At 37.0% G+C, this 23,957-nt stretch overlaps 1 protein-coding gene across 1 annotated transcript in view; it reads right to left on the bottom strand.

Annotated features, from left to right (window-relative positions):
• The window catches only part of ANKRD31 (ankyrin repeat domain 31), a 135,501-nt gene that overhangs the window by 80,604 nt on the left and 30,940 nt on the right, over positions 1 to 23,957 (bottom strand). The window contains exons 6-10 of the mRNA XM_087430161.1: positions 21,693 to 21,736; positions 18,043 to 18,690; positions 15,734 to 15,990; positions 13,262 to 13,371; positions 3,987 to 4,142 (exon numbers count right to left, since the gene is read on the bottom strand). Coding sequence (XP_087286287.1) covers positions 3,987 to 4,142; positions 13,262 to 13,371; positions 15,734 to 15,990; positions 18,043 to 18,690; positions 21,693 to 21,736 — 1,215 coding nt within the window. The remainder of the gene's footprint in view (positions 1 to 3,986; positions 4,143 to 13,261; positions 13,372 to 15,733; positions 15,991 to 18,042; positions 18,691 to 21,692; positions 21,737 to 23,957) is intronic.

The following is a 23,957-nucleotide window of genomic DNA, read 5'->3' as shown; positions in this document are numbered from 1 at the left end:
TTAATAATTGCTCATGCCTACATGATGAAGCCTCCATAAAAATCCCCAAAGTTTGGGGTTTGGAGAGCTTTTCCAAGTTGGTGAACACATCTACATCCTGGGAGGGTAGCACACTCCAATTCCACAGGGACAGAAGCTCCTGTGTTCGAGACCCTTCCAGACCTCATCCTACGTATCTTCTTCATCTCGCTCTTCATCTGTATCCTTTATCATATCCTTTATTATCCAATAAACTGGTAAACATAAGTGTTTCCCTGAGTTCCACGAGCTGTTCTAGGAAATGATCAAATCCAAGGAGGAAGTCATGGGAACCTCTAATTTGTAGCCAAGTTGAACAGAAATTGTGGGTAATCTGGGGACCTACTACTTGGCGATTTGCATCTGAAGCGGGGGGCAGTCTTGTGGGACTGAGCCCTTAATCTGTGGGGTCTGCACGAACACTGGTTAGTGTCAGAACTGAATTGAATTGTAGGACATCCAGGAGTTGTCAAGAGAAGTGCTTGATGTGTGGAAAACCTACATATCTGGTGTCAGAAGTGTTGTGAGTGTGAGTAGAGGAGAAACACGTGAGTGTTTTTCCTTTACAATAAGTATGTGATAAAAACAAATAAGTAGAACCTAGGTATTAGGTATATAGATGTTTATTGTACAGTTCTTTCAACTTTTCTGTATGATTGAAATTTTTCATAATTTCGTAAGAATTTTCAAATAAACAGCTCACGTGTGAACTTTTGGCACATAACCACTTAACAACTATTTTTTAAAAATAATATAAAAACTATCTCCCCCAAAGTACTGTTTCTGATAAGAAGTGTGAACTCATTGCTGTTTAGGTTCTGCGACCCGTAGACCAGTGGAAATTTGCTTATCAACGTGTATCACTAATTAACTTAAGCCACAGGTCTAGGTTTGGTAGGATGAAAAATGAAGTATCAGAAATCCAAGTTATTAACTTTGAAATGTAGTTGGTGATTTTGCTTCTAGGAAACTTCCTTTCCTTATTTAGGTTTTGTTTAAACTACAATAAAAATCAATTTCCTAAAGGGCACAAAAATGACTGCTATAGGAATGAGAAAATAACCATAATAAAAGATTAGTTTGTTTTCTCTGAGCCCAGAATGACTAAAAGATAAGGTGAATATAAAGCAATTGTCTGGTTTCTAAGAAAAAGCATCTCATATTTTAAATTCACTGCAGAAAATTCCCAAAAAAGAGAAGGTACACGTGAGTAATTCGGAGTAAATGATGAGGTCTGGAGGGGAGGGGGAGTTAAAAATGAATGCTACGTTAAGTGGGACCTAAACAAGGATGGCCCAGTGATGAACAGTATCAATCTCAGGATTAAAAGAAATTCCTATCATCAACAAAGCCAGAGGGACCTTTATTCTGCAGAGAGCGCCACTGCAGACCATAGAAATGGCTACATATTGCAGAAAGAAATCAAATGTAACAAAAAACTTCCCTTCCCCTAAGTGTTGGGAGAAATTCTTCCAAAATAAAGATGGAATACATCTGACAACAGATCTCTTGTCATCTCTCAAATCTACAGGTTGGGAGATCCTTAAGCAACATTTTTTTTCTCTCTTTTAAAATGTAATCATCTTAGAGGAAATCTCTTTAAAGCTTTATAAGAGTATACATTTCCTATAAAGAGAATATAATTTAACACATTTTAAAAGAAGATTCAAGATCATAACATTATTAGTTACAAGCTCTAATGCAGCAATTGTTAACACCCACAGAGGGATGAAGTGCACTCTCTTCTGCACCGTATGGTCCTCAACAATTCTGCCTCTCAATTTTGTTTTTATCTGCCTTGCTGTTAGCCTGTGCCAACCTTTCTTTTCAGTTCTCAAGTGTCACAGGCTTAGGAATCAGAATTCTGTGTAAAATAATGCTCAAGTCATTGGTCTGAGAGGGTTTTAGCAAAGAAGCTTTATGAGATCTATTCTGGGTATTCAGTTTTTTTTGGCCCACTTCCTAGTTGTCACCTTTGTTTTTGATAGGTAAAGAATTATTGCAACTGGTTTTTTAAATCAAAGATATCATAAAATGTAAATGAGGAACTATAAAACGCAAATATTACCTATGAAAAGACCATTGGTCTGCTTTATGACATTTTGTTAATTTCTCAAAAGGCACTTAGCCTCTTTTGGATTGTATCACAAAATGAATATATTTAAGCCTTTCTAGTAGATATTATTTTTTTGTCTTCACAGCACCTGGCACAAAGGAGGCATACTGGAAAAGCTCACTACAGTGAATTGACATGTTACGTGGAGGTCATACATCTCTTGCCAGTAGTTCTTGAATGAGGATAAAAATCACCTAGGGGAACTTGTTAAAATGCAGATTTCCAGGTATTAACCTATAGATTGATTTTGATTGTGAGTGTGTGTGTTTATGTGCGTGTGTGTTTTCAAGGGTGAACTACAGGTTGCACTGTTTACAAATAAACACTGTAGGTGACTCTTAAGAAAACTGTAGACAACCCTTTGGAAACACTGCCCTCTGCAGTTCTGTGGGATGTGGCAGCCAGAAGTAAAGACCAGAGCTAAGATGCAAAGGGAGACAGAAAACTAGAGAACAAGCGAGTTCAAAAAGCCTAGAAAATATGGTAAGGATAAAGAATTCATGAAGGTCACAGAAGTACCTGGGGCAGTGAGCAAGTGTACACTAACTGCCCAAAGACCAGCAGGACACAGCCACTGAGGATGTTAACGATGGCACAGAAAAAAAGGGCTAATGAAAAGAAACATGTCAAGAGATGCTTGGGAAATTCATTAAGTCAAGTTAGTGCATGGAGAGCTACTCCTGAACTTAAGGAGCAGATAGAGACTAACAGAAAGAGCCACAGGGCCGGCCCCATGGCTTGGTGGTTAAGTGCGCGCGCTCTGATGCTGGTGGCCTGGGTTCGGATCCCGGGCGCGCACTGAGGCACCACTTCTCCGTCCATCCTGAGGCCGAGTCCCACATACAGCAACTAGAAGGATGTGCAGCTATGACATACAACTATCTACTGGGGCTTTGGGGGGAAAAAATAAATAAATAAAATCTTTAAAAAAAAAAAAAGAGCCACACATTTCTCGAAATCAAGGGAGCAAGTGCTTTGGCCAGCAAATAAGGACCCATGGCTGAGGATTACAGGACCATGGTGGTTGACTCGGGTATGAGCTTTAGAATAACAGCCTGTTAACACTCTGATGACAGTCTAACCCAGGCCTTGCTCAAGTCAGTCCTGGGGTGCACTCGTAATCACCTGCTTGTCCACGGACTGTACTGTTGATCCCTGCACACCCTAAGACTTTTTGCAGTATTTCATAAACTAAGAAAGTCAAGAAACAACAGTCAAGTAAGGGCACATAAAAGCACTACCCAGGCTGGCCCAGTGCTGCTCAGTGCCTTAAGTACTGGAGTGCCTTTAAGGAATCATTCCTCTCTAGGAGAACATGTCAGGTTCTCCCCACAAGGAAGACTGCACCAGAGATTCAGACTTGCAGAAAAACTGTTATTTCTGAGCTCCCTGCTCCACTCTCTCTACCTCATACTCTCTTCTCTCCATTCCCCTGGTCGCTGCCCCTGCTGTACACACACCATTTTATTATCAACTTCCCCTGTAGCTCAGTGTACCATCAGCTTCTTTCAGCTTTTGACCTCATTTCTCTTCCATTCAAAGTTGAGTCTCACGGTAACAAAGCTCACGCAAACCCAGCAAGCCATCCCCATCCTTCTGTGTAACGCCACTAGACATGGCCAACCCAGGCAGGCATAATCTTTGAAGGTGAAATATAATGCTCTTCTCTGCAGCCCCAACCCTTACCACTTTCCTGGGTGACGATGGTGAAGAGCTACCTAAGCAAGAAAATTACCTGGAAGTTTTCTGTTTGAGATCTGCCTCAGGCCTACTTTGCCATACTTTCACAGGAGTGACGCAGATGAATGACAAACCACTCTCAAGATAGCGGTGGGTGGTAACTCCAACTTACCAGCATAACTTGGTTGATTAACATTTGCACCTTTTTTTATACAAAGATGAACAAGATCAGCATCATTGTGCAGAGCAGCCTTATATAGTAAGTTCTCTCCAAAAACATTTCTCCGGTTAATGATAGAAAGAGATATTTTATTCATCTTCATTTTTTCTGAAATGAGGGAATAAACAAAAGAAAATAAAAAATTATAATCCTTATTTGAAAATCAGGAGGAATACAGGTAACAGGGTGAATCCAGTCAACATTCTGGAATAGAGGTATATTACATTATGAAAGAGTACTTCATCCATTAACTCAACTATAATGGTATCTACATGCAAAAAGGTGAAAGAGACAAATGGCATTAGTTTGAAAATATTTGTAGTAAATTATAAATCAGTTTATGTTGATTGAAATGCCATGAAAGGTGCATATATGAGAAAACTAAGATTATTTTCTTAAAAGTTCTGGTGAAAAAGATTATTTAAATCTAGAATTAGATGTTATCACACCTAACAAAAAGTTATAATACCAAAATATCTTATAAAACCACGAGGAGAAAATCTCAGAAGCATATAAGGAAGATAGAAAAATCAACCCCAACAAGACCAGAAAAAAGAGTACTAAATTTTATTTTTTTGCTAAAAATAACTCTCATGAAAATAAAGAACTATGATCTTGATCTGTACAATAGTTTTAATTTCCTAAACCAGGAAATACACAATTAAAATAGTTTCCCAGGTTATGCATACCAAATATCATTTCTCCACTGTGCCTCCTAAAATATTGAAATGCCTCATTTAGATACTCCAAATCCTATCAACTTTTGTGGATAATACTCATTTGGTTTTCCTGAATTTCAGAATAGCTTTGATGATAGCTTTTCCAATTTTGATCTAGCTAATATGCCCCACCCTAAAACCTCACAAAAGTAAGTGAGTACTGTAGCAGATTTCTTTTTTTTTTTTTTTAAAGATTTTATTTATTTTATTTTTTCCCCCCAAAGCCCCAGTAGATAGTTGTATGTCATAACTGCACATCCTTCTAGTTGCTGTATGTGGGACCCGGCCCCAGGATGAATGGAGAAGTGGTGCCTCGATGCGCACCCGGGATCCGAACCCGGGCCACCAGCATTGCAGCGCGCGCACTTAACCACCAAGCCACAGGGCCGGCCCTGTAGCAGATTTCTTAATGGACCACAATGTAACTGTTTTGCCTTTTATTTGATTCCCTCCATCCCGTTTCACTGTAAAACAAACCAACTCCCGAATATTTCAGCCAGCCTTCCCCCACCCCAGACTACAAAGCACTCTGCTCCCACCAGATAAACTGTATGCTTACCAAAAGTTAGTAGTCTTTACTCCCAGATACATCATTGCCATTTGTACTTGCTATTATTAATCATGCAATTTATTAAAAATGACTAAGAAGAATACAAAAATTTTCAATGAAAACTAAGTTGTGGAAGACATTAACTTCCAATCATGACTAAAAAACTGGTGTGACTTGCCCTCCCATTGTAAACAACTAGAAAACTAGACAAAATAGATGGGGGAAAAAAATCTATATTCAGACATTGGATAACAGGCAGTTCAGATCTATGGCTCCCCTGAATGAAGGGAAACAACAAAGTGAGCTCTAAGATCCCTCTAGCTTCTTGTCTGGAGGCACTCTGCAGAGTATAGTACAAGCACAGCAAGGTGATCCTGCTGAGCTGAGGAGAAAAAGATTACAGTTTAGGGAGGCTGGAGTGACTAGAATTTGCAGGGCAGGGCACCAGAGATGAGAGAATAGAGAAGAGGCACCAGAAATCTATAAAAGGGGCTCCTTGAGCTATCTGAATACTCAACTGCTCACGTGTAGGGTGAGTCTGCACGAGGCTGGGCAAGGACAACTACCCAGGAGCTATCAATTAACAATTGTCCAGGATCACACAGAGTTAGGAGACATTCCTATTCCCACCAGCCTGAGGAGAGAGACCTTGGTGAACATTGGGGCATTCAGAGAGACCCTTGATGGGTTTTGTCTTCGTAGCAGGGCTAGACTAGTCCTAGAGTAAAGCCTACACTAGACCTATCTAAAAGGGTTTAAAAAAGTGTTGAAAGGATCAAGCTGACCTTCAAGCAACTTGTTCACAAAAACAAAATTTAACACTCAAAATAGAGAGAGACGCTCAATAACATTTTGTTGCATATGGATAACCAGCTGTTCTCCACTACAAAGAAAGGCCTTGTGCCTTTGTCAAAACTCAGGGTTTATTTCTGAACTCCCTTCTGTTCCATTGACCTATTTTCCTACCTTGATGCCAATGTTATGCTGTTTTGATTACTATGGCCATATAATAATTCTTGAAAACAGGTAGTGTTAGCCCTCTAACTTTGTTCTTTTTCAGAGTTGTTTTACTATTCTAGGTCATTTGCATCCCATATGAATTTTAGAACCAGCTTGTGAATTTCTACAAAGTACCCTATAGGGATTTTGTTTGGAACTGTGTATAATCTGTAAGTATACTGAGTAGAAATAAAATCTTAACAATATTGAGTTTTCTGACTGATGAACAAGCTATATCTCTTCATTTCTCTCCATCAAATTTTCTTTGATTTCTCTGAATACTGTTTTGTAGGTTTCAGTGTACCTGTCTTTTACATCATTTATCAAATTTATCCTTAAGTATTTCATATTTTTGATACTACAGTATCAAATTTTGCTTTGTAACGGTATGGTTTTCAAATTTCACTAACTGTTTGTTGCTAGAATATAGAAGTATAATTAATATTTGTGTATTGAGCTTGTATCCTGCAACTTTGCTAAACCCACTTATAGTTGTTTATATTGTAGATTCCATCCGATTTTGTAACTAGATGATTATGTCATTTGTGATTAAAGACAGGTCTACTTCTTCTTTTCCAATATGAACGCCTTTTATTTCTTTTTCTTCCTGATTGACTGGCTAGAACCTCCAGTACAACGTTCAGCAGAAGTGGTGAGAGTAGACATTCCTGTCTCATTTCCGATCTTAGGGGAAAAGCATTCAGCCTTCCACGTGATAGCTGTATATTTTTTTGTAGATGCCCTTTGTCAGGCTGACAAAGTTCCCTTCCATTTCTAGCTTGCTGAGAGTTTTCACCAGTATTGGACGTTAGGTTGTTGTCAAATGCTTTCTCTGCATCTATTGAGACAATCACATGGTTTTTCTTTTTTGGTTTGTTAATATAACGAATTACAGTGATTGATTTTCAAATGCAAAACCAACCTTGCACTCCTAGGATAAACTCTACTTGGTCATGATATATTATATAATGTTGGATTTGATTTGCTACAATTTTGTTTAGATTTTTATATCTATGTTCACGAAGAATATTGATCTGTAGTTTTCTGTTCTTGTAATGCCTTTGATTTCAGTATCAGTTTGATGGTGGCCTCACAGAATGAGTTGGGAAGTATTTCCTTATCTTCAATTTTTTGAAAGACTTGTGGAGAACTCGTATTATTTCTTCTTTGAAAGGTTGGTAGAATTCACCATTGAAGGTGTTACCCACTGAATTATGTCCCCTCAAAATTCATTTGTTGAGGCCCTAATCATAGGAATGGTATCTTTACAAAAAAAGGAAGAGACACCAGAGCTCTCCACACATGCATAAAGGACGCTGTGAGAAGGCAGCCGTCTGCAAGCCAGGAAGAGAGGTCTCACCAGAAACTGAATTTTCCAGTACCTTGATCTTGTATTTCTAGCCTCCAGAACTGTGAGAACAGAAATTTCTGTCATTTAAGCCATCCAGTTTGTGGTATTTAGTTATGGGAGCCCTAGCAGACTAATACAGAATGCATCTGGGCCTGGAGATTTTTCATTTATTGATTTGTCTTTTGGTGGGGAAGTTTTTAACTACAAATGCAACTTATTTAATAGATATATTATTATTCAGGTTGCCCATTTCTAATAATTTGTGTCTTTCAAAGAATTTGTCCAGTGCATCTATGTTAAATGTATTGGCAAAAAGTTGTTCATAATATTCCCTCATTATCCTTTTCATATCTGTAGACCATGTCATGATGTCACCTCTCTTGTTTCTGATATTGGTAATTTGTGTCTTTTTTTTTTCCCTGATCAGTCTGGCTAACGGTTTATCAATTTAATTGGTATTCTCAAAGAACCAGCTGTTGATTTCACTGATTTTCTCTATTATTTTTCTATTTTCTATTTCCTTGATTTCTGCTTTACCACTACTGTCTTCTTTACTACCTCCTTTCTTCTGTTTACTTTGGATTTCACTCACTCTTCTTTTTCTAGTTTCTTAAGGTAGAAGCTGATGTCACTGATTTGAGCACGTTCTTCATTTCTAGCACAGGCATTAATACTGTACCCTCCCCCCATTACTCTTTTCATGACATTCCAAAATATTGCTACGTTGGCTTTGCATTTTATTTTAGTTAAAAATATTTTCTAATTTCCCTTTCAATTTCTTCTTTGACCCATGGGTTATTTGAAACTGTGCTATTTAATTTCCAAATGTTTCAAGATTTTACAGAGATCTTTCTGTCACTTATTTCTGATTTAATTCCATTGGTGTCAGAAAACACACTCTTTATAACTTTAATCCTTTTAAATTTATTGAGACTTGTTTTACAGCCCAGCATATAAACTATCTCAATAAATATTCCATGTGCATTTGAAAAGAACATGTGATCATCTGTTGTTAGGTGGAAAGTTACATAAATGTCAAATAGGTCAAGCTGGTTGATAATGTTTAAATATTCTATATCCTTACTTATATTCTGTTTATTTGGGTTACTATAATGAATTACCAATCACTGAAAGAGTGGTATTGAAATCTCTGACTGTAATTGCAGATTTGGCTATTGCTCCTTGCAGTTTTATCAGTTTTTGCTTCATGTATTTTGAAACTCTGTTATTAAGAGAATAATTGTTTAGAATTATTATGTACTCCTGATGAAGTGACCTCTGCATTATTATGAAATAGCTTTCTTTATCCCTAATAGTCTTGGTTCTGAAATCTACTTTGTCTGACATTAATGATATATTATAGCTCAAAACATACCACGTACTATATATTAGTACATAGTGACTCCAGCTTTCTTTTGATTGGTATGGTAGGCTAAATAATGGTCCTCCAAAAATGTTCACATCTTAATGCCCAGAACCTGAGAACGTTACCTTATATAGCAAAAAGGACTTTGGGGACGTGATTAAATTAAGGATCTTGGGAAGGGAAGATTACCCTGGATTATCTGTGTGAGCCCTAAATGAAATCACAAGAATCCTCCTAAGAGGGAAGCAAGAAGATCAAAAGGGGACAAGGCAATGTGACAAGTGAAGCAGAGATTGGACTGATGCAGCCAGGAGCAAAGGAATGCCATAGGCCCTAGAAGCTGGAATAGGTAAGAAACAGATTTTCCCCTGGAGGCTACAGAAGGAACCACCTGCTGACACCTTGCTTTTTTTTTTTTTTTTTTTTTTTTTTTTTTGTGAGGAGATCAGCCCTGTGCTAACATCCGCCAATCCTCCTCTTTTTTTGCTGAGGAAGACGGCCCTGGGCTAACATCTGTGCCCATCTTCCTCCACTTTATATGGGACGCCGCCACAGCATGGCTTGCCAAGCAGTGCGTCGGTGCGCGCCCGGGATCCGAACCAGCGAACCCCGGGCCGCCGCAACGGAGCGCGCGCACTTAACCACTTGCGCCACCGGGCCGGCCCCTGAACCTTGATTTTAACCCTTTAACACTCATCTGGACTTCTGCCCTCAGGACTGTAAGAGAATAAATTTGTGTTGTTTTAAGTCACTAAATTTGTGGTAAATTGTTACCACAATAGGAAACTAATAAAACTGATGTTAGCAAAGTATATTTTCCCCCTATTCTTTCAGTTTTAGCTTACTTATGTCTCTATATTTCAGGTGTGTTTCTTTATGTCAGCATATAGTTGGGTCTTGCTTTTTCACCCAATCTGACAATCTCCGCCTTTTAATTGGGAATGTCTTGACTGTTTACATTTATTGTGAATGTTGATATGGTTGGGTTTGAGTGTATCATCTTGCTATTTGTTTTCAGTTTTTCCCATCTGTTCTTTGTTCCCTTTTCCCTCTTCTATCTTCTTTTGGATTAACTCTGAACATTTCTTGTTATTCCATTTTGTCTTCTTTGTTGACTTATTAACTATAACTTGTCTATTATAATGGTTCCTTTAGGGTTTATACTATACATCTTTAACTTATCACATTCTGCCTTCAAATGGTATCCTCACATAAATTTTAAAATAGTATACTTCCAATTCTCCCCTCATGGCCTTTTTGTTATTATTGTCATGCATTTTACTTTTATATATGTTAAAAACCTCATAATCCATTGTTGTTATTTTTGTTTAAACAGTCAATTATCCTTTAAAACCAATTAATAAACAAGAAAAAATCTTGTATTTTTATCCACAAAGTTACCATTTCCAATGATCCTCATTCCTTTGCAGATTTCCATCTAATATTGTTTTTCTGCCTGAAGAATGTCCTTTAACATTTCCTACAGTATGGGTCTGCTGGTGATGAGTTCTTTCTGCTTTTTTATGTCTGAAACTTTATTTCACCTTCATTTTTGAAAGATATTGTGCTGGGTATAGAATTCTAGGTGCTAGTTATCAAATTCTAAATATAGAATTTCTTTCAGTACTTTAAAGTGGCTGCTCCACTATCTTCTTGATTACATTGTTTCCAACAAGAAATCTGATGTCGTCATCCTTATCTCTATTTTTCTGTACGTGTCTTTTTTTTTCTCATCAGAGGATATATATTCTTGTGATTTCTTTTTTTTTTTAAAGATTTTTTATTTATTTATTTTTCCCCCAAAGCCCCAGCAGATAGTTGTCTGTCATAGCTGCACATCCTTCTAGTTGCCATATGTGGGACGCGGCCCCAGCACGGCCAGAGGAGCGGTGCGTCAGTGCGCACCCGGGATCCGAACCCGGGCCGCCGGCAGCACAGTGCGCGCACTTAACCGCCAAGCCACGGGGCCGGCCCTCTTGTGATTTCTTAAATGATTATTATTTCATTGGTTATATTATAATTTATTAACTATTCACCTAGTTTAGATTGTTTCTATTCATTTTATTACAATAAACAATGCTGTAATGAATTAATGAACATCCTTATAAAAATATCTTTACGTATTAAAGCAAGTATAGCTATAGAGTAAATCCCTTTAAGTAGAATTACTGATTCAAAAAAACTGTGACTTAAAGTTCTGATGAATGTAAATAAACTCCCCTGTAAAAAGACTGAACAAACTTACACTATTACCAACAATATGTAAGAATGCTTACTTTTTCCACATTCTCACCACTGGGAATTCCTGTTTAAATGTTTGGCATTCTCTTAGGGGAAAATTTATCCTTCTTAATTTGCATTTCTTTAATCCTGAGTGAGATGTTAATCTTTTCAGGTATTTATATTTTTATTTTTTTCTATGAACTGCTTGTTCATGTTCCTTGCCCATTTTTTTCCTTACTATTTTGCAAGAGCTCTGCATGCTAACGCAATCAACCCTTGTCATGTGTTACTAATGTTTCTTCTGTGTTTGATGTTTGGTTTTCTTTAGGGTAGTTTTCCACACAATTTTTAAAAAATATATGTAGTCAATTTTATCATTCTGTTCCCTCCTAGCTTCTGGGTTTGAATCATTCTTTAAAAAGGCTTTTTCCACTCCAAGATTATAAAAATATTCCTTTATGTTTTCTTTTAGAACTTTTTTTAAAGTTAAATCTTTGGCCAAACTGGAATTAAATTTAGTATAAGGAATGCTATAGGGATTCAATTTTGTTTTTCACTATTTATTGCTTAGTCTCCTTTCTTTTTGCCACCAATTTGAGATGCCGTCTTTATCACATACCTGCCCCATATTCCTATTGTATCTGGCTTCCATATCTAAACTCTTTATTCTGTTTCATTATTTATCTGTCTATTCCTGTGCCAGTACCCAATTATTTTAATTTCTATGGCTTTCTAATTGCTTTCATATTATGTAGAGAAGGTTCCTGCCTCTCCACCTCTCCCTTTGCTTTTACTTTTCAGAATTTTCTTGGCTAGTCTTTCATATTTACTTTTCTAGCTGAAATTTAGCATCATTTTATAACATTCTCATAGCTAACCTCCAGCCCTATAAAGCAAACCAAAATAAAACAAAACAATTAACAAATAAACAAAAATCTGTTTTTGAGCTCTCATGCATGTATACAGTAATTTAGGGAGAAGTAAGTTTCTTATAACACTGAATCTTTATGGTCAAGAATAAGGTTCTTTCCATTTTTTCAAGTCTTTTTTTTAATGTCCCTCAGTAGAATTTTTAACCTCTCTTCTTATAGGTTTGGCACATTTCTTATTAGGTATGTAAGTAGGTATTTTCTCTCTTTTGTAACTATTATAAATAGGATCTTCTCTTATATTTTCTAACTGGGTAATACTTATATATGAAAGGTACTTATTTTTGTCTTCTTTTGGTTTATCAAATTTTTAAAATTTTTTATTTGGAAATAATTTCAGACTTACAAAAGAGTTATAAAAGCAGAACAAAGGATTCACCCATTGTTAACATTTCGCCACCACTTTAAGTCATTCTATCTCCCTTTTTATATATACATACATATATACATAAAGAATAACTTGTATACACCATGTTCTTTTTCTCACTAATACTTAAGTGAATATTTTCTAAAAACAAGGACATTCTCTTACACAACCACATTATTATTAACTTCAGGAAATTGAACACTAATACAATATTATTATTTAATCTACAGTCCATATTTCAATTTTGCCAATTGTTCCACTATCTATTATTTTTTAACCAGTCTTTCTAGATTCTTATTGTTTCTGATAGTTTTTTAGTTCATTCTTTGGGGTTTTACAGAAACAGAGAAATAACATTTAAGAATGATAATAATTTTGCCTTATCCTTTTCTCTATTTATTCCTCTTGCTATGATTTCTCATAGCTTTATGCTACGTAGGTCACACCACAAATAGGACAAACATCTAAACTTGAAAAGGGTTCTGTAACTATTCCCTCCAAAGTACAAGTATAGAAAAAATACAGTCTACAAGCCAGAAGTTCAGGATCAAGTCCTAGTTACGCTACTAATGAGCTGTGCAACGCTGGGAAAATCCTTAACCTCTCTAAACTTCCTCATCAGTAAAATAAGAAAGTTGAGGTAGATAATCTCTAAATTCTTTTTAGTATAAGAATTCTATGTTTCTGTAAGTTACCTACTTAAAGAAATAAAATTTGCCTCACCTTTTCTTCTTGCAAGTTTTTTGTTTTTCCTGATCTGTTCTCCACTCTTGAGTCTGGATGAATGCATATTCTTCCTTTTACCTTTAATCATTAAAGCAGGATCCTGCATTCTTGAAAAATAAATGTGTTTTTAAAATTACTATCATGTTCTTTACCACCATTCACAGAAAATGATACCAAATTTTGACTAAATTTTTAAAACTCAAAAATATTTTACTGAGCTGTTGTCAAGCAGCAAGGCAGTTTTAAATATGGAGATAGCTCCTGAGTAAACTGCAGATAATTCTGCAACAGGCATGCCAGTCATTATGGTTTCTAGCCTTCTCTTTGTGCCACCGATGGGTTTCTCTCCTTTAGAGGCAGTCACCTACAAGTGCAAGTATTCTGAGTCTCTTGTCTCTCACTCTCCACGCTGGCATGCCACTATCCACTTTATTCATCTTCTAGGGAAAAAGAGGCAGGCTCTTTGCAAGAAAAAAGGACTTGCCATGTGGTATGGCACTGATTAAAAACTGCAAAATATTGGGGCTGGCCCAGTGGCATAGTGGTTAAGTTCGTGTGCTCCGCTTTGGTGGCCCAGGGTTCACAGGTTTGGATCCCAGACGTGGACTGAGGCACTACTTGTCAAACCATGCTGTGGCGGTGTCCCATATAAAATAGAGCAAGATGGGCACAGATGTTAGCCCAGGGCCAATCTTCCTGAGCAAAAAGAGGAGGACTGGCACCCAGTGTTAGCTCAGGGCTAATCTTCCTCACAAAAAAAATAATAAACTAATTAAAAAAATTTTTTTAAATTGCAAAATATTGGCATAAAATCAGACACATAGATCAATGGAATAGAAGAGTCTAGAAATAAATCCATGCATATATGGTTATTTAATTTATGACAAAGGAGCCAAGAATATACAATAGAGAAAGGACAGTCTCTGCAATAAATGGTGCTGGGAAAACTGGACAGCCACACGCAAACGAATGAAACTGGACCATGATCTTACACCATACACAAAAATCAACTTAAAATGGATTAAAGACTTGGATGTAAGACCAGAAACCATAAAACTCCTAGAAAAAAACACAGGGGATAAGCACCTTAACATTGATCTTGGCAATGATTTTCTGGATTTGACACTAAAAGCAAAAATAAACAAGTGGGACTAAATCAAACCAAAAAGTTTCTACACGGGAAATGAAACTATCAACAAAATGAAAAGGCAACATACCAAATGGGAGAAAATATTTGCAAATCATACATCTGATAAGGGGTTAACATCCAAAATATATAAAGAACTCATACAACTCAATAGCTAACAAACAATCTGATTAAAAAATGTGATGGGAACTAAAAGACATTTTTCCAAAGAAGACATCCAAATGGCCAATAGGTACATGAAAAGGTGCTCAACATCACTAACTATCAGGGAAATGCAAACGAAAACCATAGTGAGATACCACCTCACACCTGTGAGAACGGCTATTATCAAAAATACAACAAATAACAAGTGTTGGAGAGGATGTGGAGAAAAAGGAACCCTGGTGCACTGTTGGTGGGAATGTATACTGGTACAGCCACTATGGAAAACAGTACAGAGGTTCCTCAAAACATTAAAAATAGAACTATCATATGATCCAGCAATTCCACTTCTGGGTATTTATCCAAAGGAAACAAAATTACTATCTCAAAAAGATACTTGCACCCCCATGTTCACTGAAGCATTATTTACAATAGCCAAGGCAGGGAAGCAACCTAAGCGTCCATCAACAGATGAAAAGACAAAGAAAATGTTGTGTATGTATGTACAATGGAATATTATTCAGCCATAGAAAAGACAGAAATCCTGCCATTTGCAACAACATGGATGGACCTTGAGAGCATTATGCTAAGTGAAATAAGTCAGAGAGAGAAAGATAAATACTATAGGATCTCTCTCATATGTGGAATCTAAAAAAATAAACCCAAACTCATAGATAACAGAGAGCAGATTGGTGGTTGCCAGAGGAGGGAGGTGGGGAGTGGTTAAAAGAGTGAAGGGGGTCAAAAGGTACAAACTTTCAGTTATAAAATAAATAAGTCCTGGGGATGTAGTGTACAGCATGGTGACTACAGGTAATACTACTGTGTTGCATATTTGAAAGTTGCTAAGAGAGCAGATCTTAAAAGTTCTCATCACAAGAAAAAAAATTTGTAACTATGTGTGGTGATGGATGTTAACTAAACTTTATTTTTTAAAAAAAGAAAGAAAATTAGCATTAGGCTGAAATACAACAAATCTCTCATTACTTCACCTTAAAAAAAAAAGTAAAAGAGTTTTCCAGGTTTAAAAAAAACAACTGCAAAGTAAATAAAGCAACAACACTGAAAAATAAAGTTTTTAACTTAGGGGAAACGGCACCCTGACTCTAATGTCCCAAGCATAGAGTTTTCCACAAGGTATGTAGCATACCTGGAGTGAAAGATATAATTTGGTAGCATACCTGAAATTCTCAGTTGAAGAGCTGTTATCTGTTTGCTCCTCACAGCCAAGTATTTCTGGCATCTTATACATGTCATCTGTATGCTTTGCATCTCTGCCTACTTTTAGTCTGGATGATCTCCTTAACACACATGGAGAGTTCTGGTCAGAGCTATTTTCCACTGGATTTGAATTTCCCTTATTATTTAGTGGATTACAAGCGGTGACATTTTGATTAACCAAAGCTTGCAATTCAAATGGATTTGGGTCTTCTACAGTCTGTAATAAGATATAAACATACAAATAATTACAACAATGCAAAAAAAATAAATTAAAACTAGAAGGAATTAGGTTTTATCTTGTCCTTTGATTACATGAAAATGCCTCTTATAAGATGAAAGTACAAAAACTCACGGACATGTGAACATAATGAAAAGTTTTATAATAATTAATATAATAAAAGACAACGCAGATTTAAAAGCCTAAGACAAGAAGAGCATAAGTAAAAATTCTTTTATCAATATTCATCCTTAAAATTCAAGGGCAAACGTAAGGTCACTCTGGGTGCTTTAATTTCACAGGAAATGGGTAGCATAGAATAATAAGAGATATATAAAAACAGTAGAAATGTCATACTAGGCCAGATCAGTGTTCTATTCAGCCTAGTATTTTGTTATTTGACAGCAGCAGTGAGTAATATTTTATGGGACAAGATAGTACATAACCTCCATTACATTGATTTTAAAAGGTTAACAGTATACCATGAATGGCTCTAACTTCCCCTTAATAATCCATATAGATTTAACTTTCATGAAGATACATATTTTTTATACAAATCATGTAAACCTTTCTTAAGGTTATTTATAGATCTAGCTTGCAAAGTTTTTCAAGATAAGTTCCATATTTTTATTACAGCTGAGTAAAAGAGTATTTAATTTGATTTGTTCTAAATTAATCTCCTTTCTACTTTTAAAAGGGTTTTTTCTTTTTTGAAAACTTGCTAAGTTCACGCTCACTTTATCAATATCAATCATAATTTCCTACACTTTACTCTATTACCTCTTTTTAGATTAGAAAACTCGAATGTTTAATTTAATCTTCATTCCCTATCCCCATGATTAGTTTCTCTTTTTACGGATATATTTTTTAGTCCTCTTATGTCTGTTTTGAGATTTTCGTTTTGAGACTTTTTGACCAGAATTACATGCAATATTATTCCAGGTGTGTATGAGGTTAGTACCAAGTTATTTAAATCTTTCCAGGGGTGTTCATAGGAACATTTTGGTAATAGCCAGAAGGAAAAAAAAAAAAGAAAGAAAACAATTCAAATGACCATCATTAGTGAATTGGTTAAACTATATTATATATATATAATAAATTATATTTTATATATATATACATATTTGTGTACATACACACATAATATATTCATACAGTGGAATACCATTCAGCAAGTAAATATTTAAGTAGTGCTACATCTGCTGACACAGAAAGATAACTAAGATGTACTATTAAATTTAAAAAACAAGTTGCAAAGCACTATGTATAATATAATCCCATTTATATAAAATAAACTTACATAGAATATGCATAGAAAAAACTGGAGACAGATACACCAAACTGTTAATGTTAACAGTGGTTATCTCTGGAAAGTGGAATTGTGAGGGACCTTTTCTTAACATATTATTATGTATTGCTATAATGTTTGAATTTTTTTAAAAAGAGGATACATTACTACTGTACTCAGGAAAAAAATAAAGATTATTTTTAAAAGTAAAAAAACTGTCAACATGAAAAAGGAACTTGGCAAGTGGCAGGCCAGTGCAAGGGTCTCCAGGTATTCTAAACCCTAGGAACTACACGAACTACACCACCTGACAGTATCCTCAGACACAGAATGCAAAGTTCTGCTGAAGTCAGGCATAATTTCTTTCCCTCTCCTGGCAGCTCAACTGCCTGTATTCTACGTTCAACTGGAGGCTAATGTGGGGTATTTCGTCTCCAGTTGGCACCTAGGTAGACATAGTGATTTTCTGAGCTAACAAGAGAAATTCTGGTAAAGAATTCTTTCCTTCTTATATATAGGGAATCTAATGATGTATCTTTTCAGGTCTTCTGGGGAGAAACTTATCTAGTTTAACTTTTTAACCCTTTGAAAACTCTACCCTAGGAACCTCTAAAAAAAAATCACTGTATGCTCCGAAGTCAAAAAATATCTTTTGAGTGTTGATATTTGCGTAGATATTTTGAATTTAAAATAAAGTATACGGGCAACAAAGGCTTATTAAAGGTCACTATAAAAGGCAAAATCAGACTCATAGTGGCACTTACCTGCTGCACTGAAAGATGTTTGTCCTCTGGCTCAGCTAACTTGGAATCTTGTTCAAATGGTGGAGTAGAACAAAGAGACTGAAAATTCACCTCTGCTATTTGTGTACAATCTTCATCAGTCTGAGACATATTGGGCTCCACTCCTAAACACTGAATTTCAGCATTGAGACTGCTGCCTCCCTTTTTTCTGTGACAGATGGGTCCCACCTTGGTTTCTGACAATGTGTTTAGGGCTGCTAACAATTCAGCTGGCAATGCATCATCCTTTGTGTTTTCTAGTAAATCTCTGTGACATGTGAAAGGGAATGATGTGGAACTTGAAGAGTTGCTGAATGGGTTCCTCAACTCTCTAGGTTCAAAATCACTCATTGTTTCAAACAATCTGTCCTCCTGGGTGATTTCTGGTGATGTCAGTAACTTTTCTAAGGCAGACACAAAAGTTTCAAGAGAACTTTCCTCATCCTTGGTGTCTTCAGAAGTCATGGTCAACGTGATGGCCTTTCCAGGCTCAGAAAATGTATTTGGTGCTGCTGACATCTCCTCTGGCTCTAGTAACGATTTCTCCTTTGCAGCAACCACATCAGATACCTTAATAGCAGTACCTGAGAGAAGGCAAATTTCAGGAGAGTCTTGGTCTGCACTTAGTTCCTGTGTATTCCAAACAGAAATTTCATCATTACAGCATATACAAAAATTTGTTTAAAATGAAAACTTGACAGTTTTCTAGTTTATCATGTTGGTAAGTTACCACCAAAAAGTTTTATCAACTTTCCTTCCCTTCCATAAATAAAAATACTCTTTACTACTTTCCTATACCAAATCACTAATGACTCTGAACACATGGTTAAACACTTACTAGTGGACCAAGGGTAAAATTAGCTGGACCATAATTATAGATGGCAAATTATCTGTTCAGCTAAGTTTAAATTATTTGTGCTAAGGGAAGAGGCAGAGGTGGCATGGATAGTTAAATTAACAGATGATCTCAAAACTTCACTGCAGTTAATGGTTGTAAAATTCTTCGTTGCCAAAAATCTGTATTGAATTTTATAAAAATTATTAGCCAGGAATAAAATTGATTAGTTTCATCTTCTTTTTATTCCCCACTTCTATATGAATATATAAATGTGAAGTAAAAAGGCCAAAGGACAGGAGGCCAAAGGGAAAAAGAAGAGAAATGAAGACACAGTTCTATGCAAATATTATGAACCCTGGCTATAAAACAATGGTTCTGAGTTGTGGTTGTTTTAAACAAAAAACACAAAACTTACATTTCTAAATGACTATTATTTTTCAAAGACATCACCTTAATAGGTTATACCTGTTCCCACAATGTTTCCGATGATCAAAATATTATTAGACTTTTTTTTTTTTTTTTGGTGAGGAAGATTGGCCCTGAGCTAACATCTGTTGCCAATCTCCCTCTTTTTGCTTGAGGAAGACTGTTGCTGAGCTAACATCTGTGCCCATCTTCTTCTATTTTGTATGTGGGACGCCAACACAGCACAGTTTGATAAGCAGTATGTAGGTCGGCACCCAGGATCCAAAATCCACGAACCCAGGCCACTAAAGCAGAGTGTGCGAACTTCACCACTACACCACTTGGCGGGCCCCTAGACTTCTTTGAAAATTGCTTCTAAATCCATTTATAAGCCATTCAAGAAAATCAGTCTTGATACTTTTAAGGCACTGAACTTTTTTCAATATTAAAACTGTTAATTTGCTTGACCTTAAATAACAGAATGGGTTTTAATAACTTTTGGCTGTTTCTAAAAATCAAATCCACCTTCCACTGACACCACTCTGACAGAATGCACTAATATTCTAATATTCTGATTCAATTGAATTCGAGAAGTGAAAACCCTTTTATTCTCCCTCTCCTCCTTTTCTACCTGCCACTATCTTCTCTGTATATAACACACAGAGCTTAGGAAGCTGTATTTATTTAACAGTAATTCAAACTATAATTTGCTCAGAAAGATAAAAGGAATTTAGAAGGACTTCAAGAACCAGATCCTCTCCAGTCTTCAAGTCACAGGTCAAGTTCTCCCTCCTATTTGAAGTCCTTATATCTACTAAATTCAAGATGTAATAAAGTACACATATTGGACTCTGCCCTAAATGAATTTAATTTCTAACTGAAGATTGAAGGCAAAAATACATAAGACATTAAATAAAGTACAAATAATGTCAAAAACACTGTATGAACTCAAATCAATGACATAAACCACAGAGCCTACCGTGATACAAGAATAAGTTTTCTTGGGGGGAACAAAGGGAAGCAGTGGAGGGTTTTCACGATTGCTTAAAAAATCCTTGGTTAAACAAAGTTAAACAGGTTTCTTTACCACAAGACTTTTTAGAGCATGTGCATTATAAATCTCTGAGGAGACGTTAGAACACAGTGTTTTCCAAACTTCTTTGTTCAAAAAAGTCCTTTTTTTTTCCTCAGGAGATCTATTAATGTCATAGGATGTAAGTGATTGGGAAATACTGAAATAGCCAGTGAATAATGAATGCTAAAGAGGGAGCAATTACTTTGGTCAAGATCACCAGAGTCATCTGAGACAGACCACAAGGGAGAAGGGACTTGAGCCAGAAATTAAAGATCTGTGAAGGAGTGAAAGAAGGGAGAACATGTATTTATTAAGCACCAGCTAGGTGCCAGACACTGAACTACCTTTCGTTGCTCTCAGTCCTCACAATAACCCTGGGAAATGGATTTCACTATCGCTATTTTACACATGTAAATGACACACACCCTTGGAACACACAACTATTTGGTTCCAAATTTTATGCTCTTTCCCTTGCCTTCTGGCTCCTGACTTGAACAAAGGCATGGAGGGGGGAATGTGTAAGATGCAGCTGACATGAAGTAAGGTACAGATATGGTAGGGCTGGCCTGGAGAGGTCCCTGATTGCTTGAGTCAGCTGTGGGCAGAGCCGGGCTCACAGTCCTCTTGATTCCCCACAGCACCAAACAGAAAGCAAAGCCAAAGCAAGCACTCAATACATGGTTACTGATTAGCAACTGGAAGATGGGAAAGCAGTATCTAGCAGGAAACAGTAAAGGAACTAGGGTAATAGACAAACCAATAGAAGGCATTTTTTGCTACATCATCTCAGCAATTAGTTTGATAATAAGTTATATGCTTCTCCTCTAGATAAAGAATAAGGGACTTACAATGCTGGATAAGAAACACAGATCAAAAAAATAAAGAAGAATAAATACTGGAAAGGGTTGTTAGACAAGGAATAGATTTCTTTCTATTGAAATGGTTTAGTCATATTCCTGCCTAGGGGAAGAACCTAAATGGGCTTGACACTTTAATCAATATAATTTTTTTAAAAAGTCTAGGGGTCAGCCCGGTGGTGTAGTGGTTAAGTTTGGGGGCTCCACTTCAGCAGCCCAGGGTCCACAGGTTCAAATCCCAAGCGTGGACCAATGCACTGCTCATCAAGCCATGCTGTAATGGCGTCCCATGTACAAAATGGAGGAAGATGGGCACAGATGTTAACTCAGGGCCAATCTTCCTCAGTAAAAAAGAGGAGGATTGGCAAGAGATGTTACCTCAGGGCCAGTCTTCCTCACACACACAAAAAATCTAAACCTATGATCTGCATAGCTAATCTTTGTTATACAGACTAACCTTTTCTGGATGTGGCAAAACTTCTGGATTTTCAGCCTCAGGCCCTAGAAGATAACAATAGATGTTTTCATTCCAGTTTTATTAAAGCACTAAAAACATACCCTTTCACTCAGCATTTCTTTTTTTGTGTGTGAGGAAGATTAGCCCTGAGCTAACATCTGTTGCCAATCCTTCTCTCTTTACTGAGGAAGATTGGCCCTGGGCTAACATCTGTGCCCATCTTCCTCTACTTTATATGGGACACCACCACAGCATGGCTTGACAAGCGGCACATTGGTCTGCACCTGGGATCCAAATCTGCAAACCCTGGGCCACTAAAGCGGAGTGTACAAACTTAACTGCTACGCCACCAGACCAGCCCTCAGTCAGCATTTTTTAATCATATAACTTGAAATGACTCCCTCAGATATTCATGTGACATATCAAATATTTTATAAGTATTATACCAATTTATTTTTTTTTTATTTTATTTATTTATTTTTCCCCCAAAGCCCCAGCAGATAGTTGCAGGTCATAGCTACACATCCTTCTAGTTGCTGCACGCAGGACGCGGCCTCAGCATGGCCGGAGAAACGATGCGTCGGCGCGTGCCCGGGATTGAACCCGGGCTGCCAGCAGCAGAGCACGCGCACCCAACCACCAAGCCACAGGGCCGGCCCTATACCAATTTATTAATATAAAATTATCAGGGGCTGGCCCCGTGGCATAGTGCTTAAGTTTGGGGTGCTCCATTTCAGTGGCCCGGGTTCGCAGGTTCAAATCCCGGGCGCAGACCTACACCACTCATCAGCCATGCTGTGGCGGCAACCCACATACAAAATAGAGGAAGACTGGCAACAGATGTTAGCTCAAGGCGAATCTTCCTCAGCCAAAAAAAGTATCATTATGTTGACAATAAAATTATAAAAGAAAATTCTTTCATTTCTTAAAATACTTTACATGAAGCCAGGTAAAATATAATTATTTGGAATTAATTTAGCTAAAAACCAACTTCCCTATTTTGGCTGAGTTATTCTAAGTATTTGTAACTACATGAGGAAAAATCATATCTACTTCCTCAGTGTCACTATATCCTCCATTAGAGGTAACAGAATTTAAATGAATTCATGCTGTCGAGTTAGCTGTGAAAAGAAACACCCCAGTAGGGCCAAAAGGAATCAGATGGTCCTAAATTTGACTTCACCCTCACCGTCTACTCCTCACCCTGCCCGCTCTGGGGTGAGCTGGCTGACAGCAACTCACACCAAGTGAAGCTGAAGGAGGATCAAGAAAACAGTATCTGTCCTACTCGCGCCTCCTGCCTCCTACTTTTACCATCAAGGCCCAGGAACTCTGAAGCACTAAGCTAGGAATTCAGGACTCACTGGTATTTCAATCATGTTTGAGCCATTCTTTGGGTTTCTTTTGATTAGGCAACATCTAGAGCTGGTGTATACGCAAGTAATTGTCTGCCGAACCTTAGAATGCATCCTCACAATCAAGACAGGCTTTTCAGGGAGGAAAAATAAGTATAAATATACTTGCTGAGCTTTACATTCTGCAAAGACCTACTGTTTTTTTTTTGCTTCACCTTTGCCATTTGATGACGAAAAGCTATGAAAATCAGCTAGGAGGGTTAATATCATGGCATTTCACTCCCTCACAGGATCATGAGCAAAAAGTCATAAGAATAAATAATTTCTTACCCTTGCATAAGAATCCTTTGTGTCAAGCAATTATGATATATTACAGTATGTATATCTTGTTACTTAAAATTTTATATCTCTGGTTACTTAAAATTTAATACCAATGAAAGAAATATTTTTAAACAATAGATACATCTTCAATTATCTTTGCAAGGATATATTTTTTTTTTTAATAAACTCAGATCCTTGGGGGAGTTAGAGCTAAAAAACAGAGACGATTTCATCCTCTTCCTCCTTCCCTGAATTGTAAAGAAAGAACCCTCCAGGACATCTTCTTCTATGTTGTTTTTAACCCACCTCATCATCAAAATGATCATTCTTTTATGTCAACAGTTACTTTTTTGTGTGTGTGTGTGTGAGGAAGATCAGCCCTGAGCTAACATCCATGCCAATCCTCCTCTTTTTGCTGAGGAAGACTGGCCCTGGGCTAATATCTGTGCTGATCTTCCTCCACTTTATACGGGACGCCGCCACAGCATGGCCTGACAAGCGGTGCGTCGGTGCGCACCCGGGATCCGAACCCAGGTCACCAGCAGCAGAGTGTGCGCACTTAACCGCTACGCCACGGGGCCAGCCCCAA

This window comes from Ceratotherium simum, chromosome 4, assembly GCF_057802395.1.
Source record: "Ceratotherium simum simum isolate JZ-2026a chromosome 4, ASM5780239v1, whole genome shotgun sequence".
Classification (NCBI taxonomy): Eukaryota; Metazoa; Chordata; class Mammalia; order Perissodactyla; family Rhinocerotidae; genus Ceratotherium; species Ceratotherium simum.
The sequence above is the reverse complement of the archived record's forward strand: the minus strand, read 5'-3'. Positions and strand labels throughout refer to the sequence as shown.